This window comes from Giraffa tippelskirchi, chromosome 3 (genome assembly GCF_054371585.1).
Source record: "Giraffa tippelskirchi isolate mGirTip1 chromosome 3, T2T-mGirTip1v1.2.pri, whole genome shotgun sequence".
NCBI lineage: Eukaryota > Metazoa > Chordata > Mammalia > Artiodactyla > Giraffidae > Giraffa > Giraffa tippelskirchi.
The window spans coordinates 125230428-125254390 of record NC_137277.1 but is presented as its reverse complement, the minus strand read 5'-3'; the positions used below and the strand labels follow the sequence as shown (position 1 = coordinate 125254390).

Sequence of the window (23963 nt, the reverse complement as noted above, 5' to 3'; positions counted from 1 at the left end):
TTAAGAAGAAACAATTTTGACTTTGACACCTAATAGCATCATTGAACAGGTGGGGAGAAGTTGACCCTGAAGTGAAATGAAATGCCCATGGGTAGTAGCCTGGGAAACAGGAGCCTCTTAAGAGGACTCTCAGATTTCAGGTGATATCCCCACATAAGGCACAAAGAAAGAACCTGGTGCACGCAGTATACAACAGAAATCAGCTGTTGCTACACTGATGAGTATACGAAGCTGGGTTTGCTTCACAATCAGAGTTTTCAGGTTGGCTCTCTCTACCCTGCCAACAAGGGTAGAGTTAATCACCACTTAAATAGATTGGTCTCTAATAGCACATGATGAAAATGGAAACGCCTTCGACAGTTCAGTCCACTCCCTCTCCCGAGCCCACCCCACCCTCAACTTCAGACACAGAAATGTGTGTTTGGCTGATTTCTATTGAATTCAGGATACTCCGTTTCCACGTGCGCAGAGCTTGCATCCTTTCCCTAACCAGTTCCTTTGAGCCCATCAACGGTGTCTGTGTCTCACACCTCACAGTTGAGTTTGCCTTATTTCTCTCGTGTCTGTCACTCTCTAGTCTATGACATGTGGCCAGAGGAACCTGGTTTGAAGATGCACGGTGCCCACTTTGATCGAGCTAATAGCAGCTTCTGGTCAGGCACTGACTGTGCTCAGTTTCTCAGGGGAGAAGCTAGGCATTATCATGCCAGTGCTACCTTTTTAAAAAAACAAAAACCAAACAAATAGTGCGGGGTAGACCAGAGAGGGAAGCCAGATGAAAAACTGAACACTTGAAAATTCCATTTTCAAAGTGCATCTCAAGTACACTTTCAAAGAGCAAGAAGTATATCTCGGAAAGCCACCTCTTCTGACTGCAATTTGATTCATAGCTTTTCCTCTCCTCGTGACAATCATATCCCAGGTTATGAAACATGATCCCCAGGTAAGCAGTGACCTGGAGGATGATGAGGAAGTTCCATATCCTCATTTCTGTCTGCCTCTGAACTACTGCCTGGAAGAAAGCTACAAGTATTTGAGAGTTGCAATACAGTGTTCAGAGTGATTCTGATGAAAATCACAGCAGTTCCTCTGGTGGAAGGGCAGTCCGTTTTTGCTCAGATTAAATTCTCAGGAATGAAATACAAGCAGACAAGAAACATATCATCAGAATCATTCATGTCAATCTTAGCTAAAGACCCATCACCAAGTTTTGTTTGGCTTTTTTAACAGGCTGCATCCCATATAACCAAACAATGCATGTTGCTTTGAGAAGTTATTCTTGAGAGTGATTATGTTCCCGGTTTCCTAGAAGAATGATTCTGGTGGAAAGAATCCACACCTAGACTGATCATAATCTAAAAGAACAGCCTTGAAAGTCACACACACACACACACCCCCCACCTCACAGTATAGTGACCAGCTAGTGCCTTCCCATGTATCTAAGTGGCAAGCCACGAGGTACAGCCAGACCCTTCCCTGAGAAGAAAACAACGTTCCCAAAGTTGTTTTTCCCAAAATGCTGGCTTTAAAACTTGAGCCTTTGCATTAATCTGCTACCGGACTAAAGGACTCACTTAACCCTTCCAGGCCCTTCACGAGGTTCCGTGCGCAGTGCAGTCCAGGCAGCTAAACAGAAGCAGGGCTTGGGTTCACTGAATATTACTCATCCATCATTTCAACATCTTTAAAATGACAAAGTCTATATTCGTGGATTTAACCTTGGAAATGAAACCCTAGTTCACCAATTTCCCCAAAGTTCCAGTTGTGCTTTAAGGGGAGATTTTGATTTCTGAAAAGACTCCTGGGAGGGGCCGGAAGCTCCTGCTCAGTGAGAAGACTCTGCAGGAATGAGGGAGGTTTGCTACTAGCAAGACCACTCCCCTTCTTTCTCCACCTGGCTGGTGCCCAGGCCCTCTGTCAGCCTGCCAGCAGCTAAGCTTGTGGGACTGGGAACTACATTCCTTTGAAAGATCTTGGCAATTTGTGCCTGGAATTTGATGCATTAGTTCTAAAATTAAATAAAGATCCTGTAGTGTTCTTCAAAGAAATATGGTGTGGCTCTCTGACAAAACACATTTTTCAAGTGCTGACCTCTGGGAACTTCAACTAGCTTCATATTTCAGGCTGACACTGCTCACAGGCTACTGTCTAGTTGCCCAAGCAGGGCTGGTTATCCATATATTTTCCAGTCTCCCGATCAGCTTTTAGCAGAGGGAAGTGAGGGGAGTAAATAAAAAGAGGAGAGCCATTCATTTAAATGCACATCTCCTTCCCAGTTCCTTGGGGAGAAGCCCTGGTAATTAACTCTAATGAAACTAAAGTAACTTGGAACTCCTCATCTTCCCAGCACTGTAAAAGTAAATCCGCGATAAACCACTATGTGCATAATATCAAAGTCAATCTTTTCCTGTAATGCAATGGCCCCTCACTTCCACCTAGGGCCAGGCTGGAGAGGGGAGGAGGAGGAGGGCTGTCAGCCTCTTACCTGCGCTTTGTTCCATCACTTCTTTCTGACACATGTCTTGAACGTTCACCGTGCAATTCACAATGAACTCGGGGGACGAGCAGTCGTTATTCAGCTGGAATTCTTCACACTGGTAACACTGAATTTGCAACGCAAAGCCTGTGGGACAGACGCAGTCGGGTTCAGACCCAGACTCACAGAGACCACCCGGGAACCCACCTTCCTCCCACTGGCCCCAGCCAGCGTCGCCTCCGCGCGCGCGCCTGGGGCTCCCAGAAAGGCGGCTGCGGCTGAAGCCGGCAGAGGGCGGCGTGGCCGCCGAAGGTCCTGCGGGATAAAGTGGAATTTTGCTCCCGACCCTTAGGCCCTCGCTCCAGAAGCAAAGAGCCTATCCGACACCACACCTGGCCATTCCGCACGGAAGTTGGAAGGAGGAACATTCAGCTCGAAAGCAGAGTAGCTCCAGGGACTTGCGTCAGCTTCAGCCTAAGCCGAAGATTTGCCTAATTGTTAATTGGTTACAAATGAGTTAATTGCTACTTTGGCACCAGTCGCGATTGCCTTTGCAGACGCCTTTTCGGTTTTCTTTGATTTTTGGCGTCGGCGTTCCGGCGCTGTGGTTCGCAGACTCCCTACGCTAAAGCTCTGGAGGAAGTGCCGCTGCGCCCCGAGTCCCCCACCTTTTTTCGGGACTGTTCCCCCGAAGCAGCAGGGGTGGCCGCGGCGTGTGGGAATGTGCGTGAGTGCTTGTGTCGGCGTGCATCCCCCGCCGCTTTCTGTCCCGCTTTCGAGGCTCCGTTTAGCTAGGGCTCCGTCCGGCTCGGGGTCCCAGCTCTGCAGAGCTGGGTTGGAAGTCGGTCTCGTACTGGAGGGAAGGAGCCAGACGTTTCGCACCTCTCTCCGCTCCAGCCTGACGGCTCCGCTCGCATCTACGAGCTTCCTTCCAGACCCAATTACCCCGGCTCCCAGGCAGATGAGCCGCGGACCCGGCGCAACCCCTCCCCGCCCAACAGCGGTCGCGCTCCGAGCGCAGCAACCCAACCCGGGCGCGCCCCGGCTACAGGCTGCCCCGCGTGCAGCTCACCTGTCGGCGGCGCCACTCCCACGGGTTGCTAGAAACGCCCGACGACTTGGTGGGTTCGCGGTCGGTCGCCTCAGTTCCCTAGCCGAGACCCCACGCGGCTCGGACCCTCCCTCCTTCCTAGCCTAGCTTCTTTCGACCGCGCAGCCCAACCATCTGCAGCCAGAGTCCCACCAATCCGCCGCTCCCGCCTCTCCTGCAGCGCGGGATTTGGAGACCTTCCCATCTAGCGCCTCTGAACACCCCTCGCCGCAGCCAAATTCCCGCTGGGAAAACCCGGAGCAGCACAGGACCGGAGGTGGGCGCCCAGGGAGGCAAAGGGGCCGGCGGGTGGAGGGGGTGTGCGCGCCTGGCCGGACAGCTGGCCGCTTCGTCTTCTTACCTTGAAGCAAAAACAATCCGCAAAAAGTTGCTGCGACGCCGAGGACCCACATCCTCCCGGAGCCGAGGGGCCGGGAGCGAGCAGGCGCATCAGAAGCTGCGACCGCGGCGGAGGCTGTCCGGGCCGCAGCGGCTGTGGCTGCCGAGGCTGCTGGGGCCCGCTCTGCTGCCGCCGAGGCGACCGCCGCCGCCGAGAGGAGCCGCAGGTGCCGCCCGCGGCGCCCGCATCGCCCGAGCCGGGGCTCCGGGCTGAGGGGTCGCCGCTCCTCAGACTCGAGCTCCCTGGCGGAGCACAGCGTCTCTGGAGTTGGCGACGGAGAAGGAAGGAACTACTGGCGATCCCGAGCACCCAAAAAAGTCTCGGCTCTTCTCCCCACCTCCCACTCCAGGCACCACGTGACGGCTGCCGAGTTGGGGTGGGGGTGGTGAGCGGGGAAGGCTGGGACAGTCTTTTCACGTCCCCACCCCCTTCCGCTCGCCCTCTCCTCCCGCCTCCGCGTGTCCCCGGGACTGGGACGCCTAGAGGGGTAGAGAGAGCGTGTAGTTTTCCGAGGCCCGAAGGCTGGAGACCAGGGAACAGCGGGAGGAGGGCGCAGCAGGTGCCGCGGGGATCCGCCGGGCGCAGTCTGCAGAACCTGGGAGGTGAGGTCGGAAGACTGCGTGCCCGTGGCCCTCTGCTTGCAAGGGCGCGCGCGCCCCCCACCGCTTCCCTGTGCCCGCGGGGCTTGTAGGCTCCTCCGCCGCACGGTCTTTCCGGCCTGTGGGACTGGGGCCACGAGGGGCGGGGCGCGCTCCAGTGCGTCTGGCAAAGTTGCACACCTGTAGGCCCTTTAGAGTGTCCCGTGCAGCCGCGCCTTCTCTTCCTTCTAGAAGCCCCTCGGTCGTTACCGGGATTGGATTCAACTGCGGCGGGGTGGGCTGGGTGCGGAGGGGTCCGCGACCAGCTCTGCTCGCTCTGCACTCGGTTTATCTGCCGCGCGCACCACTGAAGGGTGCGGTGACACCGCCCTGGTAGCCTAGCTCAGGAGAGGGCCACCCCGGGGAAACCTAGATGAGCTCCCACTAGAAAGCAAATCGGGGTGAAGACGGGAGTTGCTCTACTCTATCCCGTTTCTCGAAAAGACCGGGCAGCTACCTCAGGCTTCCCTCCTAGCCACGGGTAATTAGCATATACACCCGCGTCTTCGCGTGTACCTTGCCTCCCCAGCCCAGGACTCGGTTGCTGGCTGAATCCCGCACCTCGATTTCTCCTTTCTCGACCGAGCGACTCACCTGGAGTACTCGCGGGACTACATTTGCCTTCCTGACCGCCGAGCCCTGCAGCAGGTGGTACGGGAGCCCGCTGGCCCGCCGGGAGCGCCTTGGAGCCCCCGCCCCCAATCCCGCTCGTTCGCTCTCCCAAGTCCCTAGGGAGCATCCACTTCTGTGAAAAGGTCTTCATAAGCTTTGTCCCTCTCCACCTCGGGCCTCCTCTAGGAGGAAGCTCTCTCAGGCCGAGATGCTGATCATTTATTTGCCTGTCCTGCCAACAGAACGGGTCTGGAAATGCGCCTAAACGGCTTTCTTGTAATTCCTCTGCAGAGATCGTTCCCTATCTGCCTCGGGCCCCCTCTCCCTTTGCCCACCTCTTCCTCTCATTTCTAGTTGGTTAACCCCTCAGGGAGATAAAACTGCTTTGACCATTACTGGCTAGTTTGCAGACTCCAATCTTAACTACTGGCTGAATTACTCTTTCTGGAGCTATAGGGCCTTTGCTTATTAGTCTCTGTTTCTTCTGGGAACTCGTAGCTAGAGCACGTGTGAGAGTCAAACAACTAATTGGCTCAAAGGGTCCTTGAATAAGGTTTTTAAGCTTTCGGTGGGTGTCATTGTGATGTGACGTTTATTTAGCAATGAAACAAAAGAATCTTAAAAAGTTTGAAAGACACACAATTTTAAGACAACAAAATTCAAATGTAACAAATTGCACAAATTAACCAAATAACACTGAGCATACAATACTCTGTAAAGAAACAAGTGTGTACTAAAGTATCCATAGATCCTAAAAATATTTGTTATGCCTAGTTTACAAGCTCCTGTACAAAAGCAATTATAAATAGTTCACATCTAGAAAAAATACACAGTAACCTTTAAAATAGAATTTATCCTTACATATAAACAGACTTTGTAGAAAAAAGGATATTAAAAGGAAGAATTTTTCATAGCACCAGTCATCTTATTTTTTACAAAGTAGAACATTGCAAATAGGAATCTGCTTTTATTTATAGATTAATCAGATTTTAATCAAAAGAGCAGGAAGATAAAAATCAACAAATAATGTTGAGAATCACAGAGAACCAGTAAGTAGAAGGGGGTGTAAGGAAATGATTGGAGGGAAAATAGAACTACATCGTTTCTGATACATATCACTTCTGATCAGTGTCGCACTTGAGTTCCTTTACAGTTTTCAATAGAAGCAGGATAACACTTCTTACTAGAACCTGAATCTTTCTGTCAACAACTTGGAATTTTGCACTAGAATTAAAGTTTCTATCAAACTGAGATTATGAGAGGGAGATGACAAGAGCCCTCTGTTTTTCTGGCAGGCCCTGTTTTTGTTTTACAGAGTGTACCCACAGTCGGAGGACTAGGACAGTGACCTGAACAAAAACTTGATTGGGAATTTTTAAAAAATATATTACAACTTCTAAGACTTAGGACATCATTTCAAGAGCATGGCACTGATTCAATTTATTGCTAGCATTTTTTTTTTTATTTTTGCTACAAATATAATTTCTTTTTCAAGAAAATTTACAACTTCTGTACAAGTATTAAAAAAAAAAGTGCAAAATTAAGACTTCTGTATCCTGGGTGTGTTTACTTTTAATCCTTGTGGAACACAACAAATAGAATCTATCTTTATTGCCCTGTCAGGGAAGTAAGCTCAGTGGGCTGCCGGCTCTGAGTCTGACAGCATAGGCTCTGGTACTGCGATCGTTTATGTGTTGTCATCTCTACCTGCCCTGCTCCTCCCACCCCTGTTTCTTAAGTGCTCCATTTCCAGCTCACTAAGGAGGAAAAAAAAAGTCCTTTATACATCATTTGAACCCTGACTTGCACAGGAAGAGAAGCTATCATATAAAGAATCACTCAAAGATTCCAGGTGGTCTACCCCAGGCCTATCAGAGCTACTCAAAGAGGCCTCTTCAGTTTTTTCTTTTTCTTCCTTTTGTCCTTCAACCTTGTTCACAGGATTCTTCTCCTTTCCTAATAAGATCACAGTATTGCTGTTATATTTATTGAATGACTCCAGGGAAATTTTGCATAATCTATTCTCAGGATCTTCTCTTGTTTCTTCAACTTGTTTCAATTTCTGCAATAAAAAGAGGAAAATATTAGAAACATATTTCTTTGCAAAATCAAGTTATTCTAGCCAATATTCAATTATTGTCAGTATAAAGCACAATTTAAAAGGATAGAAGGAACCTACAAGTCTTTTAACAAATCTTCTAGTATAATTTAATGTAATAATAAAACCAATTTTAGGGATAAATCAAGACTTTAATCATTTTACTGAGATAAATAGGTCCCAATTTGCAAATCATTTAAGTGCCACTTAATTTCATTTTAAATGGATCCATCTGAAATTTGTTCAGGTAAAGTGTCTTCTTTTTCTTAAAGTTTCAAACACCTTTCTTTTCCTAAATATTATTAGTTGTCCTATTTCTAAATATGGATAGGGATTGAATTGCAGCCAGAAATGACAGTAATATATTTTAAAAAAAGGCATACAATTCTTTAAATTGTCACACAATTTAAGTACACATTAAATTTGTCAGAAGCATTGTCACGTGTGTATTTTGTCTGCTCACAAGTTTTATGATATTGGAAGTAGATCTTGGATCTGAGCGGATAGATTCTTCAAGGCCCAAGGGCTTAAAAATCATACTAACAGTTCTGCACCCCAGTAACCTCTCCTCCAGGAGGTTCTAGTAAAACTGATTTAAACAGGGGTACTTATAGGCTGTTACCAGTAGTCTCTGGGACTTCATAAAACAGTGTAGTCATGTTTGATAATTATTGTAGGTGAACTCTGTAAACGTGAATATATTCAGTTGCTTAAGTAGTTCCCAAGGTCCAAGGTGACCGGAGGCATAAATACAAAAACTGACAAGTGTGGAAGTATTAAAGCCATGACCACATCTCTCATCTCCTTTTCCTCTTTCACGCAAAAATTCCATCGAAACACAAGGAAGACACAGGAACAGGCCTTAGAGATAACAGTAGCTACCATTTATTAAGCATCCACTATGTAAAAGACACTGAAAGTACTTTATCTATAAGCCTTCCCCTCCACCCCCCAACAAACCTGTAAGTTACAACTCTTTGCGACCCCATCGACTGTAGCCCACCACCCTCCTCCTCCATGGAATTCTCCAAGCAAGAATACTGGAGTGGGTAGCCATTCCCTCTCCAGGAGGTCTTCCCCAACCCAGGGACCAAACCCACATCTCCTGCATTACCTGCAGCTTCTTTACTGTCTGAGCCACCAGAGAAGCTTGCAAGATACACATCTCCACTTTAATGAGGAGGAAAACAAGGCTCAAAGTGACAGGTTACCTGCCCAAGGTGGCTCAGCAAATGATGGAGAAAAAGATTTGAATTCCTGTCTGGCGACCTTCCATGCTCTTGTAATAAAGGACAAGGTGTCCGTTTTTTTTTTTTTTTTCTTCATTTCGCCACCCAAATATGCCAAACCATCTCAATTGCTGCTGTCAGAGGCCCTAAAAAGGCAGTTCTATTTCTCACCCCTCCCCCAACATTGCTATGATGGGTGTCAAAGGTACAACGAGGAAACTGTATTTGGATCTGGGGAAAAGCAGACACAGTCAAAGCCTGTGAACTCTCACATGCTAAATATTTAATTTGTTGTTGTTGTACGGTTGCTCAGTTGTGTCTGACTCTTTTGCAACCCCATGGACTGTAGCTCACCAAGCTCCTCTGTCCATAGAATTCTCCAGGTAGGAATACTGGAGTGGGTTGCTATTTCCTTCTCCTGGGGCTCTTCCTGACCCAGGGATCAAACTTGTGTCGCTTGCACTGGCAGGCAGATTCTTTACCACTGAGCCACCTGGGAAGTCCGTTAATATTTAATAGAAAGAGAAAAGAAAAGGACACAGAAGTGGATGGCTCTGATGTCCCAAGAGCAGGCTCAGACAGCGTTTGTCTCTCTGCTGTGGGAAATGGCGTAATTCAGTGGGAATATTTGAAAATCATCCTTGAAGTGGTGTTTATTTCATTATACTATTAACATACAGGAGCACTGTTCACAGAGCTAATTTTCGATCTGAAATGGCTACCTTGAGACCAGAGATGGGCTGACGAAGAGATTCCTAGGTGATTACAGAAAAGTGGCTCCATAATTAGGAACAACTTCATATAGCAGCCCCTTTGCATGCTGTGCCAATTTTAAGCATTCTTTTAAAAACAATTATAAAGTACAATGTGAAAAATACATGGGGTAGAAAAGCTTTGATTATACTAAATGTAGGTAAATAGAGGGCATTCAATGTAATTTCCTCCTCACCTGAGTATCTTCTCCCTTTTTTCTTTATACAAGAACCACAATTCTTTTTCTTGCCTATTTCTGGTCATTGTGGATCTCAAATTCATTCAATAAACACACTAGAGAAGCTATCATGAAGCAAGTGGAAGGTTTTGGTGCTGAGGATACATAGCTGAATAAAATTGCAGGCTTCCTTGGTGGCTCAGACAGTAAAGAATCTGCCTGCAATGCAGGAGACCCAGGTTTGAGTCCTGGGTTGAGAAGGTCCCCTGGAGAAGGACATAGAAACCCACTCCAGTATTCTTGCCTGAAAATCCCATTGACAGAGGAGCCTGTACAGTCCATGGGGTCTCAAAAGAGTCAGACACAACTCAGTGACTAAACAACAAGGAAAGGGTTATTTACATGAAAACACCCACTGTTTATGGGACAAAAACAGTGTATCTTGTTTTCTAAATGTTTCCCACTTGTAGGTTTGGTTCTTTCAATTAATTATGACAAAAGCCTACACTGGCTGAGGAGGCAATGGAAATAAAGGAATGGCCCACTATAAAATCACATGGCTTCTCGGTCTTCCTTTTGTTTTCACAGTTTTGATGAGGGGTGGGTGCCAAATATTCTGGACTGTAAGAACATCATCAGTGGAAGAGTGACAGTGAGGACACACTAACATTTGACCTTGGTGTTGGGGAGCTGTAGGGACTGGTGAGGACTGTGGTCAGCTCAAGAGTATGTGCCTCAGTTAAAGGCAAGAGCAGCTACTCAGATCTAACTCATTGCTGCTGTGTAGAAACAGGAGTCCAGATTGAGTCCAGATCTTTGATTTTAAAGTTAAGGCCACAATGTTTGCTTGTATTTAAAGTTCTCTAATTTTAATTATTTGCTTAGATTAAGAAAAAAAACAAAACAACAAAACCCCCACTGCATATGTCAAGTAGTAATCTTTGCAGTGTTTGAACTCCTGAGCTAGTGATTTTGTTTTATAGGTAATAGCTGACCCCCTCATACCCCTTCTCTCACCAGCTTTCAACCTAAAAATCTAGCCCAATGCTAATCATCAGTAGATTCTCAATGGAGACTGGAAGATGGATTCAGCTTTCTCTAGCATCAGCAGAGTTTCAGCTGTTGGCTTTGGTTTCTCCAGTGGTCCTGCCAGCTAAGAATAAAAACAATGAAGTAGCTTACTTTCCTTCCTTGTATTGGAAGTATACCCAGCCAGCCTTAACATTGTCTTGTCGGATCTCAGATATGTTAATTCTGAAGTCAAAAAACATTTAAATTTAAAACATAAGGAGGGACTGAGGTCCAACAGGATCGTGCTTAGGATGGATCTGTTGAATGGTAACAAAATAGTGAAACAGAGCAGGACCCTTTGGTCCAAACTCCCCTCCCCAATGTCCTCCACCTGTCTTTTGTCTGTAGAAAAATTTTAGCCAAAGGATAAGTTTAATTAAAGAAGTGAGAAACTACAGAAGCAAAGGAAAACAATCAAACAAGACAAAACAATAATAGTTTAGTCAGCAAGCAAAGTTAAAGGCCTTTAGTTCCTTCTCAAGGGCTATAGATAATATTCTGAGCCATATGATACAGCCATATCTGAGCTGTCTTATAGATACTGAAACCCCTATTTGGTGGAAGAAGTTAACTGCATGATGACTAGACTCTAGCCACGACATAAATTGGCTTCAAAAAATGGGAACAAACTGACCCTGGAACTGAAGACTAACTGTACATGAAACAATCAAGATGATGCTTATAAGACCACACCATGACCAATTTCAACATGCTTGTCAGAGCTGCCTGTGTTGACTCTGCATGTAGACCCCTCCCTCTGCCTATAAATGCTCTAGCCCACCGACGGTCTGTGGGGGTGGGGGACTGGGACGGAGTTGGCCTATGGACAGGAGTCTGCCACAGCTGCCCCCCTCATCCTCCATAGGCTGCTGGTCTCCAAAATAAAGCAAACTATCCTTTCCACGAGCCTTGCCTCTTTATTGGCTTTAGAGGAGTGAGCAGCTGGACTTCCATTTTGGTAATAATAGTGCACATCCACTGGTAACAAATGTATGTGAAGGTGCTTTGAAAACTAATCATGGTAATAATAGTATTTAATTAAGTGCCCCTGATCGTGCAAATGGAGAAGGCAATGACATCCCACTCCAGTACTCTTGGCTGGAAAATCCCATGGACAGAGGAGCCTGGTAGGCTGCAGTCCATGGGGTCGCTACGAGTCGGACACGACTGAGTGACTTCACTTTCACTTTTCACTTTCATGCATTAAAGGAGGAAATGGCAACCCACTCCTGTGTTCTTGCCTGGAGAATCCCAGGGACGGGGGAGCCTGGTGGGCTGCCATCTATGGGGTCGCACAGAATCGACACGACTGAAGCGACTTAGCAGCAGCAGCAGATCATGCAAAGATTGAAGGTGGGAGAAGGGGATGACAGAGTACGAGATGGCTGGAAGGTATCACCTCACCAAATCAATGGACATGAGTCTGAGCAGGCTCCGGGAAAAGGAGGACAGAGAGGCCTGGTGTGCTGAAGTCCATGGGGTCGCAAACAGTCGGACACAACTGAGCGACTGAACAACAACAGCAACCAACAATTAAGTGCCTGCTCTACACAGACACTTGGCCAAGCACATTGCATGTATTATCTGTTTTCATTCTCCCATCAGTACTATGGCGTAAGGTATCATTGTTCTCTCCGTTTACAAACAATCGAGGCTAGAGAAAGTAACTTGTTTAAGGTTATGGAGCAATACCTGGTGGGATCTGGATTTGGACCCAGGCAATCTGCCTGCAGAGTCCAAGCTCTTAACCTCTATCCTGGAAAAGAACTTCACATATATCAGCCCATATTACCTTTAAGGGGAGCATCTGAAATAAGAATCAACAACAGTGCTAGTATTAATAACAAACCTAGTAAAGATTCCTGATGAAGACTGCGTGGGTTCCACATAACACTGTCATTTCCTTTGTATAGTGTTCTTCATAGAAATTACGATAAAATTAATATACTACACTTGCCACCTATAGGTGGCAACAGTTGTACAGTTCACTTTTTGGTGGGGCTTTTCACTGTACTTGGGAACAAAAGTTGGGCTAAAAAGAGTGAGAATATATTTTCAAGTTTAAAATAAATAGTTCTGCTTACTCCTAAATATTTTCCTATCCTTTGTGTAATGCCATTATTAACAATAATTCAAGCACAAAGTAGATAGTGTCATATTCTCCAGAAATCCCTTGGTAATTATCCCTTAACTAATTTGATTCCTTTTAGTCAAATAATCAATCAGTCAAATCAATCTGCTGCTGCTGCTGCTAAGTCGCTTCAGTTGTGTCTGACTCTGTGCGACCCCATAGATGGCAGCCCACCAGGCTCCCCCGTCCCTGGGATTCTCCAGGCAAGAACACAGGAGTGGGTTGCCATTTCCTTCTCCAATGCATGAAAGTGAAAAGTGAAAGTGAAGTCGCTCAGTCGTGTCCGACTCTTAGCGACCCCATGGACTGCAGCCTACCAGGCTCCTCTGTCCATGGGATTTTCCAGGCAAGAATACAGGAGTGGGTTGCCATTGCCTTCTCCGCAAATCAGTCTACTAGGTGAATAATCATGTGGTCCTGATTCTCAGAGAGAGTTTCATAGAACAGGGGGCTCTTGGAATGCTTTTGAAGTATACTAAGTAAGAAGGAGGGCATTCTAAGAAGTTTCCATTTCATGTGCCCCTACCACATCTGTAGATAGTCCATAGTCTCTCTTGGGTCTAGTAGTTGCCCAGATTGTCTGTCTCTTGCCTTTTTAGATTCTGTAATGGACGGAATCACTTAAACACAGAAACACAGAGCTATGCCTGTCCCAAGGGGTTCAAAGAATTCCATGGACAGAGGGGTCGCAAAGAGTCAAACATGACTGAGTGACGAGCACTACCGTGGGCTATAAATAATGAGTAGCTTTTATTTCCAAAGAGCTTTCCCGTCTATGATCTCACTTTGCTCTTACATCAGCCTGGAAGGGGAGGGAGGCTGGTGTCAGCTGTATTTTACATGGAGTATTTACGGAAACTGTGGTTCATACAGATTCAAATACAGGTGAATGAAATTAGACCTGGAAACTTGGTTTCCTGATTTTGAAAACGGAAACACATATCATTCCCCCCCTCCCCAACAGTCAACAATAATCATGAAGTAGAGAGTCTGCCTAAAACCAACAACCTGAACACAAGGAAGAATAAAATAGAAGGTGATATGTCCCCTTTTCATAAGGAAAGATGGGGAGAATATATAAGGTGATACAGAAAAGCTCAAGTGATAAACTGGAAAAAATATATGTATGATGAAATTGGCTTCAGAGGGAGACATGTTATCCTTGTACAGTCAGAAACTCAGCCCACAGCCAAGGAGAAATAAGTAGCAAATTCATGAACTAGCACAATGGATTAGTGTTCTATGATGAAGGCTACTGTTTCATTATTTCAAGTAAGTTTCCATCTGTTGATTATATATTAAAAATGTTGGTTAGTATATCTACTGTAAAATGTCAGAAGGAGATTCAGCTCTACTTGTGGAATTCAAACATAGCATCATTCCTCAGCTGGGCACTAATATTTGCCAAGAGGACTAGATCTTTTAGCACAAATTAAACAGTACCTTTCTCAACAGATGTCTTATTTCTCTATTGCCATAATGATTCGTGACAATCAGTTCAACAAGACATACAGTAAGAAAATAATAGCTATATATATATAAAGTGTTTTTACAATGTTTTACTATGTGTCAGGTACTGGGTTGACTGCAGTGCATGAATTATCTCATTTAATTCTTATAGCGACCCTATGAGACAGTACTATTTTCATCTGCTTTAAACACATAGGGAAACAGAGAGTGGAGAGGTTGAAATATTTAGCCACATACACATGGCTAATAAGTTAGGGAGTCAGGACTCAAGCAGGAAAAGCCTGACCACAGAACTTGGGTGGGTTCTGCATGGAACTTGGGTTACCACACAAGGCTGGGTATTTGGAAACCAGTGTTCAGTTCCTGGTATTCTACTAACTAGCTGTGTGGCCCCGTTGAACCTTAGTTTCTTTAATTTTTTTTTTTAAAGGATCTTCCCATTCTATAAAACTCCAAGAGTCTAAATATTCTTAATGGTGCATCTTCTATGCATCTATTATTAGAATTTCAGGTAATACAATAAATAATTCTCTTCCCCACCTTTAGTTCTGAGTGAACTGAAGAAACAAACAAAAAAAAAGGCTGATGGAAGGTGAAAACATCAGCTTTATTACTGAGAAAGCCTCTAAGGAGAATGAGGTTTTATCTTTAGAGAAGTGAGTTTCTTAGCAGTGGCCCTAGAAGTAGACGGGCTTAGTAACTGGTAGCCTTGGGCTGGGGGCAAGTGACTTCTTCTAAAACCTACAGCGTGAAGGGAACAGATCAGAACGTGTGCTTCTAACAGCCAGCATGACTTGAGAGGGAGGATGCAGAGAGCAGGAGGTGGACTTAAGCTTTCCCCGTTCCCTTCCTAAACTTGCTATTTTTTTTTTATTGAAATATAGTTAATTTACAATGTGGCATTAGTTTCAAGTATATGGCAAAGTGACATATATATATATATATATATATTTTATATATCTATTCTTTTTCAGATTCTTTTCTCATATAGGTTATTACAGACTATTGAGTAGAGTTCCCCAGGCTATATATCCTGGTTGTTTATCTATTTTATGAGGAGGGCATGGCAACTCACTTCAGTATTCTTGCCTGAAGAATCCCATGGACAGAGGAGCCTGGCAGGCTACAGTCCATAGGGTTGCAAAGAGTCAGACACAACTGAAGCGACTTAGCAAAAAAAAAGCAAAAATATCTATTTTATATATAGAAGTGTGCATCTGTTAATTTGTTATTTAAATAAGCTATTCCTCCTTCTCCTGAGGAGAAGCGAATGAATGGAGGTTAGAGACATTAGAAATGTTATCCTAGAGAACTCCTTCCACATGGAAAGAAACACCTCCCCCAAACTGAGAAGAAGTGTCACCGCAATGGCCCCACCATCACCCCACATTTCTCATTATGTGTGATGATGCAGATTTTAACCAAAGAATCATATGTGCGCTGGGGCCAAGAAGATGAAAAATTTGGAGACTGCAGAGAGTTCGTTTGGGCAGAGAGCATTTTCCATGGGTGAAGCAGTAGGAGGGAGATGATTTAGCAGATGTGATAAACAGGTGATGGATCAAACAGAGGAGATGGGCTGGCTAATCCTGAGCTTCGAATTGAAGTGGAAGGTGTGATTTCCCCTATCCCTTTCCTGATGAGCAAATCTTGAGCGCTAGGAAGATGATTATGTGTTACATTCCTGTGGGAATGGGGAGGAGGTATTTTAATACCGGGTCTCTTAGTTGAAGATTTGTGCACATTCAAAGTCTCTGTTAAGTGATGTTTGCTGGGGGCAGGCCAACCTCAAAGGAAACCTTGCAGCTCAAGTCATTTTTCTCAGAGGCACAGTTAATCTCTTCTTTAATACCACCTCTCACTGTATGCCTGCTGGAGCTGCTTTCTGAAGGAGAGGTAAAAATAGACAGAATGACATTTGGTGAACATGGAAGACCCTCCAGACTCTTCTTGAAAGTTGTGGTGTTGACCCGGTTAACCTGGTCAAACTCCAACTTGGATAATTACTTTCTCTCGGTGTTCAGTTCCCTCTATTACCTCAACTGGAGACACATTACTCTTCGCTTGCCCTTCTGAAAAATTAATGTGATGGATCCGTATTAGAGAACCATTCTCTCCACCCACCCACACACTGGGAGATATGATTCAGCACTTGGGGGCACTCTGCTTCCTTACTGGGGTCCTGAAGAGTCTTCAGTATCTCCAGGGCAAACTGGTTTTATTAGGTGAAAGAGTAATTTTTGGCTGAGATGTGCTTTTATGAGTATAGTATTAACTGTATCATTGTTCTTTATCATGATCAATGACTTTCAGTGACCTCTGTTAGAACCCCTGAACTCAGAGAGGAAAAATGAGCTTACTTTTTTGGAGGGAAAAAAAAAAGCGCAAGCAGAGAGAAGTGCAGTAGGAAGCTTAGGGTTGTTAGAAAATAATATATCTTGTGGAAAAGAAAAGACCTCAGCTCGGAGATAAACAGTGGCTGCCAAGGACTTTTAGAGACCAGATCAAAAGGATGGAAAGAAAGTGAAGTTATTTCATCAAAGAGATGTGAGATGTTCCCATACACGGAAAATGGGGAAGATGTGGGACCAGGTCCCTTGGTGGGAAGAGAAAAAAAGTAACATAGAGAAAATCACAAACTTTGCCTATGGCAGAGAAAGGCATCTGGGAAAAGGAAAGGCATATAATCACAAGTTTGGGCAAAATGATTATATCAACATGCAAAGGACACATTCGTGATTTCTCTAACATTAGTGCCCTGACTTGAAATGACCATTTGAAACCTTGTATTTTTTTGATTTTTGTTTTCTAGGAGGTGGGTGGATCCACAAATTTAATTTAAAATACAGGTTAATCACCTGAATTAATATATCAGATTTGATCACTATTGGTCAGTTTCTCCAAAAGTGAAATTTGCCCTATTTCATAGTGACTTCTTGAGAGTTGGGAAATAAGCCAGCTCATTGATAGCAGTTTGTATAATTAACTAAACAGAACATTCTTAGCCATGTTGTTAGATTTATTTTTCTTCTTCCAGGACAATATTATTAACTAAAATGTTTATTTAGGAATGAGAATTGAGCAGGTTCTGGGTTGGAATTTCTGAATCTGTTTAACTTAGTGTCAGGTTAATGATTCCGGCCGATGAGAGAGAGGGCATCAAACCTCTGGCCTTTCATTTATAGGCACCATTACAGATAAAAATAAATTTATATGCTACTCACTTGCCTTAAAAGATTGATTAGACTTTTTTCTCTGACTAACTTTTCCATCATTTTATGTCTTAAACAAGATACCTATTTGTCCAGTGAGCTGGGCCATGACTGGCTTAGATGTCAGTGTATTTGTAGAGTAAAGAGCCCATGAACTTTGTCAGAGGAAAATATAGCATGAAGGCACCAGTTGTGTATTACAGAAGAATGATGCTATGTTTTCACCCTGGAGTAATACAGTTTGAGCTACTCATTCAAGAAAAAAGAAAAACAAAAAAATACTTTTTTTGGGGGGGGTAGGAATCAGATGAGCATTAAAAAAAGGTTATACTATTTTTTTTCATGGATGTTCTCCTTCCAAAGAAACATCTTCAACACCACCATAATCACAGACATCATAAAAATGTACCTGAAAGTGCTAAGTTTTTATTATGAAGTATTAGAAGGGCTGATGCTGAAGGCTCAAGCTCCAATACTCCAGCCACCTGATGCAAAGAGCTGACTCATTGGAAAAGACCCTGATGCTGGGAACGATTGAGGGCAGGAGGAGAAGGAGATGACAGAGGATGAGATGGTTGGATGGCATCACCGACTCGATGGACATGAACTTGGGCAAACTCCGGGAGATGGTGAGGGACAGGGGAGCCGGTCGTGCTGCAGTCTGTGGGGTCGCAAAGAGTCGGAGATGACTTGGCGACTGAACAACAACAAAAATGCTATGAAGGTTAAAACCAGGGAAAAACATTCTGCATTTTGCATTACTCATTACCCTACAAATAATTAGGCAGCCTGGAGTTATTTCTAACACAAGTTGGTAGACTATCTGGGAGTCATAGTGCACTGTGGCACACAATCTATTTAGGTGGTTTGCAATAGCCATGGAATCCAGTGAGACTGAGCACTAAGGGTCACCCAGAGACACACTGATATTTGTGGATGGAAGAGTGTTGTTACCTCTACTCAGGTTTAAGCTATTCATCTCCCAATGCAATTTATATTTCAGTTCTAAGGCCCGTCAGCCTTTGCTTTAGATAAAGCTATTTCCCAAGGGTATTTGACATATCAAATCCTGAGTGTCAGAGCAACTCAGAATCAGTACCAATTTACTGATCCTTCTTCTCAAGAGAATATTTCTTGGTGGGAATTGTTCTAAAGACTTAGAAACATTAAGCTGTATATTGTGTGTTGCACACAATTGTAAGATGCTTTTATTCCTCATTACCAGTAAGCACCAGGGGTTCTAGAATGGAAGTATGTGCTAGGTGGGAGAATGCCAATTGGAATCCACATTTGTTCTAGGTTCCATCCTTTGCTCTGCCACAACATGGTAGTGATAATCCCTATGTCAATTCTGGACCTGTATTTACTAAATATTTAAGTAGGGATTATGCTGCTCCTGCAACATCATTTATTCATTCAAGAGATATTTGTTGAGCACCTTCCATGTCCTGGATAGTACTCTAAATACTGGAGATACAGGAGGTGCATGAGACAAAGTTACTGTTCACATGGAATGAGCATGCTAAAGATTTTTTAATATGATGTCAACAGAGAACAAAACTTCAGATATATTAGGAGATGAATCCCTGAGAACTGTTCGACTAAGCTATCCAGCCTAATATTTGGTCTTATGGGCTTCCCTGGCTCAGATGGTAAAGAATCTGCCTGCAATGTGGGAGACCCAGGTTGGATCCCTGGGTCAGGAAGATCCCCTGGAGACAGAAATGGCAACCTATCCCAGTATTCCTGCCTGGAGAATTCCATGGACAGAGGAGCCTGGAAGGCTACAGTCCATGGGGTTGCAAAGAGTTGGAGATAACTGAGTGACTAACACTGATCTTGTCTGATAATGGCATTTAGAACACAAATATCCTGTCAAACTCAAAGTTCTGACTGTATCCCTTTACCCTAATCCTAATTTTTAAATAATTCCTTAACTTGCTTATCTTCATTTGATCTTCTTCCAGTTTTAGTCTTTAAAATCATTCAAGCCAATGTTTTCCATAGGTTAACTAATGACTATTTACATTCACCTTTCTTAATCTTTCTGGGTCTAGTTATCTCCTAAATTTAACAAGCTTAAGTTGGATTTTTTCTCTTTTTCTCTAATTCCATATCATTTTTAATACTAACTACATTTTATAACTTGATCCTTTCCCCTCTTTTTAATACACATCTGCTGGTTTTGTTTCTATAATACCTCACCCACAGGGGTCTTTCTATGAATTCCTGGCCTAAGTAGCCAGATTACCCCTTTCAATCTTGAACTTATATTCATTCTATTATATAGTTTCTTTCATATCCACGTCCTGCTTCTCAATTAGATGACACACTTCTGGATACCAGGCATTAAATTTGGTTCTTCTTTCTTCTTCAGATTCTGACCCAATATCTTACATGTTGGAGTTGCTATTGATTGCATATTAATGAACAAAGTCACTATCAGGTCTATTTTCAATACATAATTCCATTTCAGAGCTCATAGACTTGTCTGAGTTTTCATAATGTCTACTTTTCCATGATGAAGAGGCATGTAAAATAAGGTCATTTCTGATGTTCATCTGGGCTGTGAAAGCCACACTGCTTTCCAGTCCCGGACACACTAGCAGAAGCACTATTGTTGTTTAGTCACTAAGTCATGTCCAACTCTTTTGTGACCTCATTGACTGTAGCCCATCAGGGTCTTCTGTCCATGAAATTCTCCGAGCAAGAATACTGGAGTAGATTGCCATTTCCTTCTCCAGGGGATCTACCCGACTCAGGGATCAAATCCGAGTCTCCTACACTGGTAGGCGAGTTCTTTACCACTGAACCACACGGTTTCTGGGATTCCAGGATAGCCTCATAAAAACCAGGATGGCCCTTAGATTAATGGATGCCTGACTACCATCTACTTCGGCAAAAGCAATTTCCCTTCTCTGGCAAGAGCAGAGACCAGTGGACTCACATCCCTTGGCCATCCTGGTCGGGCAGCTCTGCTAAGCATCCAGGGCCGCCTTCTGTGCCTCCAGGTGGGCCTGGCCTGTGGCTGGGTGAAGCAGAAACTGCCATCGCTTTCTGGAAATTCAGGAGCAAGAGCCGAGACAATAAGCTTGTATCTTGGGGTGCGACGTTATTGAAAAGATCAGGCCTGTGATAAATGGCACCAACACTGACTCTACCCTTTTATTAAGTGTGTCCTTCAAGCAGCAAGTGCAGTCTTTCCTGGCCTGAGCCAGTCCCAGAAAGCTGCTTAAATTCAGATTTCTATCTCCTGAAGACAGGGGAAGCTGGGTGATGTGTTTTGGTGCTTTTAAGTGAAAGTGTAAACAGGACAATGATGACATTCTTAGAGACATCAATAAGACTATCTGGGTGATAAACCCACAAATATTATGGAGTGTGTGAAATCAAGAAATGAAACTGTAAGGAGAATAAATTGCAGCCAACTTTCGACAACATTCCAGTACCCTGCAGCATCCAGGTGCTTTTTTATTCTCTCCCTGCTACCAGTAATTTATTCAATTGATAAACTGATTCTTGCTTTATAAAAGGGACTCTTTTCATGAACCACCTAGGCTGGCTTAACCTTACAAGGTTTACATCACCAATCTACTACAATAAAAACAAACTTTATTTTTGTCTCACATGCCCAGAACAATGCAATGTTTAAATTAATGTAGAACTGAAAGGCACCTTGCTCCAAGTGAAGTATGCCTGCCCACCACAACTGTGTAAACACAACTCGATTGCTATGAGAATTAAAGATGGATCAACAAAAATCAATAGTTAATTGTGTAACTCAGGGTCTTTCATTTCAGATCTAATCTGGAAAGAAGGTCCAGGAGATGGCTGCTTTTGATTTTCTTAAAATGTTATTTCAGGCCTTTCTGTCAGGCAAAGGAGCTCACAGGGTCTTTGCATCATTTCCATAAGTTATTTGGCTTATGAGTTGTCAAGGTCATATTGATCGCTTAGCTTCTCCAGTTTTCATTTTAAAAGTCAGTATCTTTATCAGTCAAGCTGCCTCATTCTGGGTATCTGGCTGGCACTGATGCCAAACAAACTTTATCTCAAAAATAGCCCAACATAATAGGTGTCTTGGTACCAGACATGTTGTATAAGTTGGGTTATAAAACACCTTTTGGTCTATTTGATTACACTATCCTTCACAGTTAAATAGCTACATAACCACCCCTTACCCCATCAGCAAAATATACTGTGCTCTGAAGATGCACAATTTTGTGTGACACGGCAAGACATGTAAGGTCGAGTTGAGCCCATATAGATGGGTATACTAGCTGTTCTGGCACTTCCAAAGGGACCAGAGGGAGGGGGAGCTGTTTGAATAGAATCTAAAAAAACTTCTTCCAATCTCATTAGCTCAAACTGATGAGATGGGAAAGAGGGCAGGCAGGCCTCCTTTGCAAAGGGAATAGTACAATAGCATCCAGAAGACCATGGGGGTAACAGATGGACTGGCTTGACCCCAGTTATATTACAGAAGAGCTAAAAATGTAATGTTTGAACTTCTTTTCCCTTTAAAATGCAACCTTTCATATAATAAGTTAAGCCCTACTCTCTCTTACATGTTGTTAGAAGCCTTCATCCATTTTGGGGACTGAAGGCAAAATAATTCTTGAAATAATGAATCATTTTTCTTTTGCCAGCTTCTCCAGAAATCCCATGATTATTTTACTGTTGCAGACAATGACCTTCTCAAAGGAGGCCTATCAAACACTCAAGATAAATAATGAGAGGGTCTCTTTCTCCTGCCTCAAGGGAAAAAAAAACCTGCAGAAAAGGAAAATGTTTGTGATAGCACTAAGATGCTCATCCTAGGATGGGCAGCAGTGTGCTTCAGGTGCAAAGGAGCAGCATGTGTGTTTATGTGTGACCGGGGGCCTCCTTCAACAGGACTCCTGGGACAGTGTCTTTGGAGAGACCTTGGGGGAGAAACACCCAAGCCCTTCACCCAGTAACACTGGAAGCAAATGTTCTGCTGATGACAGGCAGAGGAAGCTTTAACCTCTTGATCTGTGAGCAAGTTAACTAAAGGAAAGGAAGCTCTAGTTAATGCTGCCTTCCAACAGTTTAGAAAACCATGGTTCTGATATATTACATCCGGGAGCTAAAATTAATCATAGCAAATTCCCCACTTCTTCCCACTTCCCTGCCTTCTCATCAGGCAGCACATCCTCAGAGGGTAAAAGGATCTAGTCTCTTGCCATTGTTGCCCTGGAAGCCAGGTCTTAGAAACCAGATAGAGGTGCTTCTGAAATAGCCACCTTGCCGTGATTCAGGCACTTTGGGGATGCATGGAAGCCAGCGTCTCAAGGCAACAGATATCTACCCATCATTTTTTATTTTTTGATGTATAACATATCCACATTTATTTAAGGATGTATTCCAAATCAAATGGCAAAGTTCAACAATGTAAAACCAAAATTACTTTTGTACCTACCTAATATCTCACTGTTTTTATTTATTTATTTTTAATTGAAGGATAATTGCTTTACAATATTGATTCCATTTCTGCCATACACCAATGAAAATTTGCTGTCTGACTCAGGGAACTCAATCGGGGGCTCTGTAATAACCTAGAGGGGTGGAAAAGGGTGGGAGGGAGGTTTAAGAGGGAGGGGACATATGTACACCTATGGCTAATTTATGTTGATGTACGGCAGAAATGAAAACAATACTGCCCATCATTTTATGGCTTTTGTACTTAAAGCTCTGGGGACCTGAACACAGACCTGAACTTTAGGAATAAGTACAAGGTTCCTTCCATACACACCCCTTCAGTCTCCTTCTTCTTTTTGTTGAAACTTCCTCTTTCCGCAGAGTTGGCTGATGGATGGCCTGATTCTAGGCCAAGGGAAGAAAATTCATTGCTGATGAAGCCCACTAGGAAGGATCTAACTACAGCATGACTGCAAGGGTGGCATGAGCAGGCAGTGGGGACAGAGGTGGACTCCAGCGCACCTGCTCATTTAGAGGGGCAGCTACTGCTTATTTAACAAACATCTAGGTAGCACTTGTTCTTGTCCTAAAGGCTAGGTGGAAGACCTCTACAAGGGAGGTGCCATTAGTTACACCATTTAATACACAGGGAAAGGGAGCACAGTCCCACTGCTGTGAGGAGCCAGGCAAGGCCAGGATCCTAGTTCAGGAGTCCAGCAGCAGAGTTCCCTCTTTCAGTTTCTATGCCTCCTGCCTTGGCATAAGCTCAATCTTATCCTGTGAGCATGTTGGCTTACTGTTGCCGGAACTTCTGATTTTTCAAGAGAAATGAAAATCTGGACTTTGTATATGAAATCTCTCAATGTTTTGTTGTTGTTTAGTCACTAAGTCCTGTCGGACTCTTTTGTGACCCTGTGGACTACAGCCTGCCGGGCTCCTCTGTCAATGGGATACTCCAGGCAAGAATACTGGAGTGGGTTGCCATTCCCTTCTTCAGGGGATCTTCCAGACCCAGGGGTTAAACCCGAGTCTCCTGCAATGCAGGTGGATTCTTTACCACTGAGCCACCACTACTTCCCCTGTGACATTCAACAGTCATTTTACTCTTTCTAATGGGAGTTTGATGTGTATTTGAATGTGTGTGGTGAGTGGGAGGTGGGAGG

General features: G+C 44.1%; 2 protein-coding genes across 5 annotated transcripts in view; both read right to left on the bottom strand.

The window, feature by feature from the left end:
* The window catches only part of LYPD1 (LY6/PLAUR domain containing 1), a 63381-nt gene extending 59227 nt beyond the window's left edge, over positions 1-4154 (bottom strand). Inside the window, exons 1-3 of one of the 2 annotated variants that reach the window (XM_081579267.1) lie at positions 4085-4154; positions 3928-3957; positions 2486-2623 (exon numbers count right to left, since the gene is read on the bottom strand). In XM_081579267.1, coding sequence (XP_081435393.1) covers positions 2486-2623; positions 3928-3957; positions 4085-4154 — 238 coding nt within the window. Of the gene's footprint in view, positions 1-2485; positions 2624-3927; positions 4024-4084 lie in introns of both variants that reach the window. The other variant, XM_081579266.1, reaches the window with a different exon arrangement.
* A 1635-nt stretch (positions 4155-5789) lies between these two features.
* Positions 5790-23963, bottom strand: part of NCKAP5 (NCK associated protein 5) — a 1233002-nt gene continuing 1214828 nt past the window's right edge. For all 3 annotated transcript variants that reach the window (XM_081579255.1, XM_081579258.1, XM_081579257.1), the window contains one exon: positions 5790-7278. In XM_081579255.1, coding sequence (XP_081435381.1) covers positions 7262-7278 — 17 coding nt within the window. In that variant the 3' untranslated portion in view covers positions 5790-7261. The remainder of the gene's footprint in view (positions 7279-23963) is intronic.